Source organism: Miniopterus schreibersii, assembly GCF_964146895.1.
Source record: "Miniopterus schreibersii genome assembly, chromosome: 17".
Taxonomy (NCBI): Eukaryota; Metazoa; Chordata; class Mammalia; order Chiroptera; family Miniopteridae; genus Miniopterus; species Miniopterus schreibersii.
Genome location: NC_138117.1, coordinates 31,764,701 through 31,776,609, shown reverse-complemented (window position 1 = coordinate 31,776,609; position 11,909 = coordinate 31,764,701). Strand labels below are relative to the sequence as shown.

Below are 11,909 nucleotides of genomic sequence, written 5' to 3'. Positions count from 1 at the left end.
GATTGGCTGGCGGCCGCGGCGCCGGCACTTTCCCACGGCCCGCGGCGCGTGCGGCTCACCGGTGGCGCTGCAGGCGCGGCCCTGGCGCGCGGCCAGGCCAATCGGGGCGCGCGGGGCGGGGCGGGGCCGCGGCCGCCCGCGCGCTGGTCTCCCCGCCCGGCCTCCCCCGCCCGCGCCGCCTCCTTCCCACCAGCGGCGGCCCGCAGAGCCCCCGCGGAGCCGACGCACCGCCGCCGGGCAGGGGCTGGCGCAGGGGGCGGGCGCAGGGTTCGCCCTGGCCCTCGGCCCGGGCCGCGCCCCTCCCCGGAGCCGCTGCCAATCAGCGGAGCGAGGGGCCGGACTGGCGGAGGGCAGGCTGTTGCCCGGGAGCCGCGCTCCCGCCCCCGCCCCCTCTCCCGCCCCCTGCACTCCCCGCCCTCCCCAGGGCCCTGGGAAGGGGCGCAGCGTGGGAAAGGGATGGTTGAGTTTTAACCCGAGGCAGAGCGTGAGCGCGATCAGTGCGCGCGGACCGCGAGCAGCCGAGCGCGGAGTGGCCGCTGCTGTCAGCTCCTCCCTGCTCGCCGCCCCGCGCCCACCCGCCCCGACCCCCGCGCGCCAGCATGAAGCGAGCCCACCCCGAGTACAGCTCCTCCGACAGCGAGCTGGACGAGACCATCGAGGTGGAGAAGGAGAGCGCGGATGAGAATGGGTGAGTTGCGGCGACGGAGCGGAGCCGGAGCGGGAGGCGAGCGTGGGCTGGCCGCCGTGACAGCGGCGAGGGCCGGGCGCCCGGTGCCCTGCGCTGACCTCTGCGCATCCCGGAGCCAGGCACCCCCGGGCGCTCTCGGGCCCAAGTTGCCAAAGCAATCTGAGTGCAGGGAGAGCGTGGGGGCGACCCCTCGGTTCACCCACCCTCTCCTAACGGCGGTTCCTGTTTTGTTTTTCTCAATCATTCAGAAACTTGAGTTCGGCCCTAGGTTCCATGTCCCCAACTACGTCTTCACAGATCTTGGCCAGGAAAAGACGGAGAGGCGTGAGTCTTTTTACAGTGCTCTTAAAAAATACGTAATTAACCGAAAGAACCACCTTTCTTCACTTTGGGATGTGCAGCCGTAATGGAAGTGTCCTCCTTTGTTTTGCCTGCTTTCTGCAGATCATTGAGAAGCGCCGTCGAGACCGGATCAATAACAGTTTGTCTGAGCTGAGGAGGCTGGTACCCAGTGCTTTTGAGAAGCAGGTAATGGAGAAAGTAGGTAGAGCGCCAGTGTAGCCACCCACACCTTCTGATCCCTTCCCTGTCCTGCACCTGAACCCCCTCCGTGTCCTGGAAAATAACCGTGTTGCTTGTGCTGAGAAGAATTCATACACATTCCAACACGGTTTATGAAGACAACTCGTTTTGCCGTAGTCTGTACTATTAGGATGTACAGAGCACAGATATGCATGTGTATTTTAAGGTGTTCCCCAAGGCCGTGTGGTGCCAAATCAATCTTTTGCTGTTCCCTCCGCCAGGGATCTGCAAAGCTGGAAAAAGCCGAGATCCTGCAGATGACCGTGGATCACCTGAAGATGCTGCACACCGCAGGAGGGAAAGGTACATGTCGCCAGTCCCCTGCCCGGGCCCTGAGTGTTGGGGCAGTTTGAGCAGCTGCGCAGGCCAGGATCTTTGCGGTCGCTGCCTTATTTTTACTGTGTGCTCTGGGGGTGGGGAGGGACCAGTGTGTGGTGTGTGTGGTTGCCTGTCTGAGCATTTTGAAACACAGAGGTTTTTCTCCGGTGAATACATCGCCCCAACCCTCTGCAAACTGAGCTAATGCACTTCTTTTGGAAAACACCTGGTATGTGTGAGATGCCCTAAAACTGTGACAGCCCTGATGAAGATCAGGTAGCTCTCACCACATTTGTGCATGGCCCTTTCGAGAAGAAAGGTTTTTATAAAAGTGTATGGTCTTAATTTTATATACAGAATTAAAAAAAAAAAAGAGCTACCACATGACTCTTGAGGAAAGAAACCTGTTGTGGTTAAGCAGAGAAAACCTAAGGGAAGGTGGGGGACCGGGGCCTGTGGGTCTCCGGCTGGGAAATGCTTTCCTCGGGACCAAGCGCCTAAAAGCTCCATGATGATAACTTACATCTGTGTGTCTAATGAATTTCACTGCTCTGTGGTTTCTGCGCCCTTGATGTATTTTTTGTTGTTGTTGAGGGAAAACATTAAAGGAACGAACATAGTTTCATCTGCCGGTCGGGTACAATTCTAATTTCTGCTCGGCAGCTTCTAATTGGGCTTTGAACTCGCATTAGCGAACACATACGCCTCATGTTGATGAATGCAAAGATTCTGGTCGACTCCCAAGTATCTGGACTTTCAGAAGAGCCCGCGAACGAGGTCTTTGCAGGACGGAGGCCTTTGCGGGGAGGGCCGCCTCCGGGATTGCAGAGAGGCGGCCCCGAGCAGAGCCTCAAGGTGTTCCTTTTGTTCCCTGCCCCAGGCTACTTCGACGCGCACGCCCTGGCCATGGACTATCGGAGTTTGGGGTTCCGGGAGTGCCTGGCCGAGGTCGCCCGCTACCTGAGCATCATCGAAGGGCTCGACGCCTCCGACCCGCTTCGCGTCCGCCTGGTCTCGCATCTGAACAACTACGCCTCCCAGCGGGAAGCGGCGAGCGGCGCGCACGCGGGCCTCGGACACCTCCCCTGGGGGAGCGCCTTCGGACACCCCCCGCACGTGGCGCACCCGCTGCTGCTGCCGCAGAACAGCCACGGGAACGGCGGCTCGGCGGCCTCCCCCACGGACCCGCACCACCAGGGCCGCTTGGCCGCGGCGCCTCCCGAGGTGCCCGCCCTGCGCGCGCCCCCTAGCGGCGGCCTGGGATCGGTGCTCCCCGTGGTCACCTCGGCCTCCAAACTGTCGCCGCCCCTGCTGTCCTCCGTGGCCTCCCTGTCTGCCTTCCCCTTCTCTTTTGGCTCCTTCCACCTACTCTCTCCCAATGCACTGAGCCCTTCGGCACCCACGCAGGCAGCAAACCTTGGCAAGCCCTATAGACCGTGGGGGACGGAGATCGGAGCTTTTTAAAGAACTGATGCTGTAAAATGTGGGAGGGGACAGCTTACCATCCCAGCTGAGCTGGGCGGTGGCCAACATCACCTTAAAGTCGTCAGTAACATAAAGAGGAAAAAGGTACAATTCCAGATAAATTTTGTTGAAAGACTAAAGGTTTGTTGGTTTACTTTTTCTTTTTTAATTTTTTTTTTTTTTTTTTTACCATTGACATGTATTAGCAGTTTTTAAAAACTAGTTAAATTTTATTCCAAACATTAAATGGAAATAGTATAAACCAACACTTGCTGATAGGTTTGTGCTGTGCCTAATTTACTTGTAAACCTATCCGTCTAAGAATGATTCCGTTTTTGCCTCAAGGTTTAGGGAATTCTAACATTTAGTATTTTGGGGCTGTTTTTCTCTGTAGAGTTACATTCTGTTTTTAGAATTAATTTTCCAAACCACTATGCTGAATGTTAACATGACACTATTTGTTAATATTTTGATGATTAAGGTGTATAAATAATATTCTTTGGGGGGGGGATATTGAATTTTATATTTCTGAACAAAGCGTTGACAAATCAGATGATCAGCTTTATCCAAGAAAGAAGACGAATTCTCTGCCTCCTACAGCAGGAAAGGTGGATATACAACCAGCCCATCAGGAGCCCTGAGTTCATGACCAACTGCTGCCGTCCACCAGTTCTGGCTTAGTTAGGAGAGCACTTGTAGCTTAGGTTTCCTTTTGCAGTTGGCTGCATGGAGACTGAAGTAATTGCATAAACTATGCCTGCATTTATCAGCCCCAAGCAGTGCGATGCATTTTTAATCTCACAGATCTCAAATTCACAGATATTAACACGGACAGGTGAACCAGGTGGGCATGTGGTCAGCCAGATAGTCCAGTGGAACCTGTTAAAAGCATAATGTCATTCTCCCAGGAACGGCCATATTTTCTTTTCACTGGAAATTTTTATGTTGTGTTTTCCTTTTTGGTGCATGGAGATGTGGCTGTTGAGATATGTCAAAGGGCTTTGCTGCCTTCTTTTTTGGTTTATTTCATTTGATTCGGGCTATAAAAGCATCCTTTTACAGGTTTATTCATTTAGCAGGTGTAGCTTGAATGCCCTCCACTGACCTGGGTTTGACCTCTGTTGTACTGATGTGTTGTGACTCAATAAAGAAGAGGGAACAAACTATTCTGCTGCGTGTCTTGCCTACCTTGGCCTTTCTTTCCCTCTGTTGGCTAAGAAAAGATAAATTTTCTCTTGTTTGCATTTTGCAGGATCATCAGGTTAACAATTTCAGTATTTGTGGAATTCTAAACTGTGTGAATGTATGCTGTTGAGTAAGATGACTTCATGACAGGGCAGGCTTTGGCCTGACTCCCACAAGGGGACATGGCCCTTTAGCTGTTACATCCAATGACATGGCCCTAAATTGGCCATCCGTGAGCTAGACACCTCAATATCAGGCTGGAGTAGCAGGTGGGAAGGAACTCTGATGAAATCTTATAAAACGGTGTTGACCATTCCAGAAATATTTACTGAGAGCATCTCCTGTGTGCTCGGTTCCATACTGAGAGAGCAGAAAATTTATAATTTCTTTCTTTTTTCTTAAAGTGGCAAAATAAGAAAAGCCCAACGTCGCTCTCTCTGAGACCCGGGAATCGGTGGCATGATGGGTGGTGGCAGGCTGTAATTCTGCACCTGCACAGCTCCAGGAATCTCTCTTGTCTTGTTTCCAAGGAATGTGTTTAACCCTTTAGCTGCATTTGACTCCTGAGCTGTGCAGTGAGGAAGCTGACATATGCTTCAGGCTAGAACGAAGTGCTGCCAGAACAGGGGAGTCATCTGGGCCTTAGCAGAGGTGCCTTCTCCTTGTCTTAAAAGTCTTCCTCCTGGAATTAAGGAGGGTCCCTCGCTAGCTTGCAAGGAGTTGGCCTTGATCCTGAGGGAGGTGGGGAGGCCAGGGAGAAAACCCACTTTGGTGGATGACAAAGTAGAGCCCTCCTTTTCTTTGCCCAATCATTGAGCCCCTCCTCCCTGCCCTGATTTTTTTTTTTTTTTTTTAAATGAAGATAGGAAGGCAAAGAGAAGTTTAGACTTTGAACTTGAGCAGTGACTTCTGGGTCGCTCCCTCTCGACCTTTCTCTGGGTAGCCTGGGACGTTAGTCTCTCTTGTGAACACAGCTCTGTTCTGAGGGCTGCCTGAGCCACGCAGACACTTTCTGTCATAGTGTGTGATGCAGTGTTATGATCATTTCTGCCAAGTGCCAGTTTAATTTTAGCCACCGCGATTTCAAATGACATTACAGCAGCCCTGAACAGCCATTCGCTGAGACCATCTTAGTGGATCTTACGGGTACCCAGCTTTAGATGGCTGCTCAGGTGGTAAGAAAGGAGTGAAGCATGTGACCGATGTTTCACTTGTTACATCAATGTTTCACTTGTCACCATCTAGTTAGTACTTTTTTTCTTTTTGAAGGGGAGGTGGGGGTCATTTTCAAGATTACATAGTTTTTCAAAGAAATATTTTGTTTTTTCTTTTTTTACTTTTTTTCAATTACAGTTTACACTGAATATTATTTTGTATTGGTTTCAGGTTTATGGCATAGTGGTTAGACAATCATATACTTTACATTGTGTTACCCCCAATATTTCCAGTGGCCACCTGGTACCATACATAGTTATTACAATATTATTGACTATATTTTGGTTTCTTTTTAAATCATTTCAAGGTGGCGGGTTTGTGGAAATGGTGCAGATGGAGTTGAAACTTCAGGGGAAACAGGATGGAATTATGGTGATAAGCCAGTGGTATGTAGAAAAATGAACGTAGGAAAATTCTCATTTCTATTCTGAATTGATACAGTGAGAAAAAAAAATGAACATCAGGGTTATTAGTGCCAGCATACTTTTGTATTACACATATGCTTATACCCGCACAAACAAACGTGGTTTAGATGGCCTGTGAATTTACCTTATGAGGAAATAGCATCCCTGGTCATAATGAATCTTGAAAGGTTCAATGATTACCCATTTATTTTCATTGTATGTTTTACCATGAATTAATGTAATGATGGGCAGAATTTTTGCATTAAAAAAACCTCTAAAAAAAAAAGGCAAGAAATATCATTATTAATTTATTCACTACTGTTAAATTAAGATGTGATTTCAATTCAGGATTGCCTTGCCCTGCTCTGTTACTCACTAAAATCATGACATTTTAAATATAGATGACTTATATTTTAAAACCCTCAGGAAATGTCATATCTCCTCCTTAGACTTCCCCCTACCCTTCTGGCCTATACCAGCACCACAGCTTTGATGCCTTCATTAGTTTCCAGCCATGATTTATAATTAAAAGAATTTCAGAGCTGATGTCATCAGAGACACTGCTTCAAGTGAGGCTGATTTATTTCCTGACCAGAGCTCGGGGGGAATGGGGGCATCTTGGGAAGGGGACCCTGATTCTGGTTCCTGCTCAGCTCTTAGCTAATTGAGTGACCTTGGGGAAGTCATGACCTTGGGGAAGTCATTCAAAATTCTCTCAGGACCCACTTTCCTCATCTGTGGGATGAAGTGGTTGGACTAGAAGGTGGTCCTGGGTCACTCTCGGGGACAGCATGCAAGGAATGGCTGGTGGGTGCTGGCCCAGGGAGCACGTCTTCTAGCACCTTCTGTCTGAAGGCCAGTTGGTTCAGTGTTGCCAGAACTTTCAAGTTTTCAAGAGCATCTCCAATTTTAGAGTTTTAGGTGAAACTGTCCAATTTGTATAGGTCGGTAACTAATTCACCAAAACCTGTCTGCCAGCAAGATCCGGCCTTGGGAAGCAGCCGTTTCTCAGCTCCTGGGCTGGGATCCCGAGGCTCCTTCTGGGCTAGAAGTTTCGGATATCTTTGTCATGCTTATGAATATGCTTAATGGGTAAACACCAGCCTTCTGTAAAATAAACAAGGCAGTAATTAGGCAGCTGGGGGTGGTGTGTGTGGGGTACCCTGTAGAGACAAGGGCAGAGGTTTCTGTCATTACGTCTGAGGAGCCAAATTTCCTCAAGCTGAGAGAAACTAAAATCATCCTTTTTGTTGTGAGTCCCGACGGTCACAGGAACCTCTTGTGAAGGTGCTCTCCATGTGATCTGGTGTCCACTTTACCAAAGAGGAGTTGGGTTCTCAGCCGGGGGCCTGAAATGCAAGAGCGAGTGTGCGGTTGGCTGGTGACTCAGCACACTGAGGCCCTAATCGGGGCCCTCTGATTTCAGGAGAGTGAGGAGCCCCTCAGAGAGCAAGCTGTCTGAACCTCAGCTTGAAATCTAATACCGGCCTTGAGGCCTTGATCCGGATGGTCTGCTCTGCAGAGGGGGCAGGGAGAGGGGGAAAGAAGGAAGGAAAGAACCTGGCCTTTCCTCTGCTCTGTTTGCAGGTATAACCCAGTGTTTGCAGCCCAGCTGTTGCCCAGGCCCGAGAGTCCGGGATAACAAGGTAAACAGCTGTCAGACGTGGGTCTGGGGACTGGGCAAGCTCCAGGTTTTGTGTTAACAGGCTGTGATGTCATGCTTCCTTAGAGTTGTGTGCTAAAGTGTCTCCCCGTACTTACTCTTAGGTTAGTATTTTTCATTGAGTGCTTTGTGTTGGGTTTTGACATATACTCAGGTTAAAAGACCTGGCCTCCATTTGAAAACTTCATCATCCGCACACAGTTGTTAGGTGGTCCATGGCTTGATTTCACAGAAGAGACTGAGAAATATCACATTAGGCACAAAGAGATAGGCTGTTACCCCTGAGAGAGCTGAACAGGGACATTTTTCTGTAGTCACTTTTACTGTGTAAAAAATACCCTCTCTGGGGCATGGTTTTGTTTCTAGTGAGTAGGAATGTTCCCCAAATGTGGCTTTGAATCATAAAATTAAAGAATGAATGATGTAGCTGAGCTGCTGAGCATCTTCCTCGACCTTCTTTCCTGCCTCTTCCTCTTTGCTGACGTTGGAACATGCCAAGTAGCCTGTCACCTGCAGGCAGTGCAACTGGCTTTTCCTCTACCGGGAGTGTTCTCAGCTCTCTGCTGATCTGCTCTAATCTGTGCTATAGGGGCTTTGCTCAAAGGTCACCTTCCCCGTGTGGGCGTAGTCTTCCCCACAACCCTGTTTACAGAGTCACCCTCTCTCACCCTCCCCCCCTCCTGCCCCCCTCCCCCCTTTTGCTCTTCTCTGTAGTCCTTAGCGTTATCTGACCATGCGTCCTCGGTTACCTGTTTACTGTCTGTTATACCTGGTTTAACTTCTACACCTACCCGGCACCTGATGTATGGGAGGCACCCAGTAAATATGTTGAGTAAATCCGTGAATGCAGACCATCCCTTTGTTGCCATGGGAAGCAGAGCAAGACAGATCCAAAACAGATACTTCTCTATTCCCACAGCACCCCCTACCTTTTATTTATTTATTATTTATTTTTTTTAATATACCTTAATTGATTTCAGAGAGAGGAAGGGAGAGAGAGAGAGAGAGAAACATCAATGATGAGAGTCATTGATCGGCTGCCTCCTGCACGCCCCTGACTGGGGATCGAGCCCGCAACCCAGGCATGTGCCCTGACTGGGAATCAAACCTCGATCTCCTGGATCTTAGATCGGTGCTCAGCAGCTGAGCCACACCCGACCGGCCATCCCTACCTTTATTTAAAAAACTACCAGGGAAAGTCATTTCATGTTTTGCTTCAGCATTTTGTCTTCACTATTATAAAATTCTGCTTAAAATATAATCCAACTCAAACATGATTCTTCAAGTCTATTTCCTTTTTTCCAAATGCTTAGTGGGGAAGAAGGGATGTTGGCCTTCTGCTTTATATTCCCCCTAAAGACCGATTCTCCCTGAAGACATTCAGTTCTTTTTTTTAATCTCATCCCCTTTCTCACCCAGCCCTCCAGCCCCACTCCCATCTGGCAGCCATCAGGTTACTCTCTGTACCTATGAGTTTTTGTTTTGTTTGTTTATTTTGTTCTTTGGATTCCACATATATGTGAAATTATATGGTATTTGCCATCCTCTGCCTGTCTTATTTCACTTAGCACAGTACCCTCTAGGTCTGTGCGTGCTGTCCCAACGGTAAGGTTTCCTGTCCCAGTGCATACATGCACCACCTCTTCACCTGCTCGCCTACGGATGCACACTCGCGTTGCTTCCATATCTTGGCTGTTGTCAATAACTCTGCAGTGAACACGGAGGTGCATGTGCCTTTTCAAATTCGTGTTTTGGATTTCTTCAGATAAATACCCAGAAGTGGAATTGCTGGGTCATGAGGTAGCTCTATTTTTAAATTGTTGAGGAACCTTCATACTGTTCTCCATAGTGACTGCACCAATTTACAATCCTGCCAACCGTGCATGAGGGTTCCCTTCTCCACGTCCTCACCAACACTTGTTTGTTTTTATTTGTTTTTATTTATTTTTAATCCTCATTTTGAAGATATTTTTTCCATTGCTTTTCAGAGAGAGTATAAGGAAGAGAGAAAGAGAGAGAAAAACATCATTTGGTTTCCTCCTGCACGTGCCCCGTCTGGGGCCGTGGATCAAGCCTGCAACTGAGGCACATGCCCTTGGCTGGAATCGAACCCAGGACCCTTCAGTCCAAGGGCCGATGCTCTATCCACTGAGCCAAACTAGCTAGGGCTGTTACTTGTTGATTTATTGATGGTAGCCATTCTGATAGGTGTGAGGTGATATCTCATTGTGGTTTTAATTTGCATCTCTCTGATGATTAGTGATGTTGCGCATCTTTTCATATGGCTCTTGGCCATTTGCATGTTCTCTTTGGAGAAGAGTCTATTCAGGTCCTCTGCCTATTTTTTAATCAGAGTGTGTGTGTGTGTGTGTGTGTGTGTAAGTTGAGTTCCTTATATATTTTGGATATTGACCCCTTATCGAATGTGTCGATGGTGAATATCTTCTCTAGACATTCAGCTCTTAATTCACCTCCGCCTCCAACTTCTGCCCAGGTAAGGGGTCTCATCGGTTTCCATCTTGCCACATTTTAGTCTAATCTTTTGGGGTGGGATTTGGGGAGCGCAGTGTCTGTATTAAGAGAAATTGAGAGAATAGAAGATGTAGGGGCAGATTTCAACTGCCCAGGGTTCCCAGGAGAGCAACACAGATAAAATGTTTAGACTAAATGGTTGGTGATAAGTGGGAGGCTGGAGGACTGATAGGTAAATTGCTGGTGGAGTGTGTGAGGAGAGGGTCTTCTGAAAGTGGAGGCCAGGTTCTCAGACCCACATCCTCATGCAGGGCAGAGACAATAGGGTTGTGATGGGGAGAGGACCTTGACCTTAAATCTGACCATCAAGCAGCAACGAGTTTGTGGCAGGATTCTGAGTGCAGCTCTTTCTGAGGTGACTCCAACCCATTTTTGACAGAGCATCATAACAGCATTAGAAAAATTCAAGAAATCAACTGTCTTATTTATCAGGCTGAGAATCCGAGGCAGAGTGGCGAAGTGGCAGGGCACAAGCCACCTCATTCAACCCTCATTCTACAGATCTGTACTGAGCATGCCAGGAGCTGGGGTGCAGAGAGGAAGCCGGCACATCTGGTACCCCGAAACTTGCACATTGGAATAGACAGGACTTTCTTCCCATGCTGTGCACCAGTCGGCCTGGGGTGGCTTTGTTGTGGGCGCTATCCAGTAACCCCTAACCAGGGGCTGAGACCTGCCCTAGGGAAAGAAGAGACAACCTGGAGGGGGATCTAGTTGCTAGTCACCTGCAGCTTTTTGTAACTTGGAGAAAAGCAAAGGAAGCCAGAGAAAAAGTGATTGTGTCTACTTTTGTTATACTCAAGACTAATGGGAAAACACATAGAAAATCATGCAGACTCCCATTTGCTCTTTCTGTAACATGCACATGTGTGTGTAAAGCACATTCAGTCTCCGTCTCTCTCACACACTTGCCCACATGCCCAGGAAACCTCATATCTGCATCTCTTTTGCTCCTTTAAAAACATCTTGTGCATTTGGGTGCGTGTTTATGTGGTTTACATGGAACAGGGGTGGGGTGAGGTGCAATAAAACAATACAGCCCCGGGGGGCCCCTGGAGAGAATCTCAGAATTGCCTGGGAGAGGAAGTTCCCTAAGAAAGCAGGAGCCACTTACATTCCCACCGAACAACAAAGCGACAGCCAAGATAAAAGGAGGGGTGGAGAGGAATGGAGAACAAGACAGCCCCCCCGCTTTGGGGAAGCAGGTGCACCCACCGCAAACAATATCATTTCTTCTATTATTTGTAGAGTTTAGGAACAAAACAAAACAAAACAATACTCCCTGCTCCCTCGGGTGGGGGAGCTCCAGGGATGGTCAGGCCACAGATAAAACAGCTGTGTGTCAGCCCCGGGACAGCAAGGAAACGGAATTCTCCACTAAGGAGAAAGGGAGGCGCCCAGACTGCCAGGCAGCGAGGAACCTCGGCCAAGTCAGGCGCAGGCGACCCAAGGGGGCTACCTCTGGGTGTGACGGTGGTCCGCCCCTCGCTGCCGTCAGAGTTAACGAGGCACGAGGGGCACTGTTGTCCCCGCAGCCGTCACCTGCCGCCTGAGCCTTGGTCTGTGTTCCCACTGCCCTCGTCGCACGTCTGTAGCACATGGCGCCCTGGGCAGCCAGGACCACAGGTCAGGTCAGAGGCGGGAGCCGGGTGAAGCTTCAGGGCCCCCCACTTGCACGGGCCCCTCTGACGCCTGTGTGGGGGCCGCAGCCATGTGTCTACTGGTCGTGTACTTTTGTAAAAACTGTAAAAAGAAATTATTCTGTGCACTTTAAGTGGCCCCCAGACCAGATAAGTTTTAGGCCTTCCGAATTCTGGCTCTTCCCTCACTGGGCTTGATGACTGTTCCCACTAAACGT

At 49.4% G+C, this 11,909-nt stretch overlaps 1 protein-coding gene across 1 annotated transcript; it reads left to right on the top strand.

The window, feature by feature from the left end:
• The first annotated feature begins 324 nt into the window (after positions 1-324).
• HEY1 (hes related family bHLH transcription factor with YRPW motif 1) lies at positions 325-4,215 on the top strand. Its single transcript, XM_081116766.1, has 5 exons — positions 325-688; positions 937-1,012; positions 1,133-1,216; positions 1,492-1,573; positions 2,469-4,215. The coding sequence occupies exons 1-5, from the start codon at positions 600-602 to the stop codon at positions 3,050-3,052; spliced, it is 915 nt and encodes a 304-aa protein (XP_080972892.1). The 5' UTR covers positions 325-599; the 3' UTR covers positions 3,053-4,215.
• Positions 4,216-11,909: the final 7,694 nt, after the last annotated feature.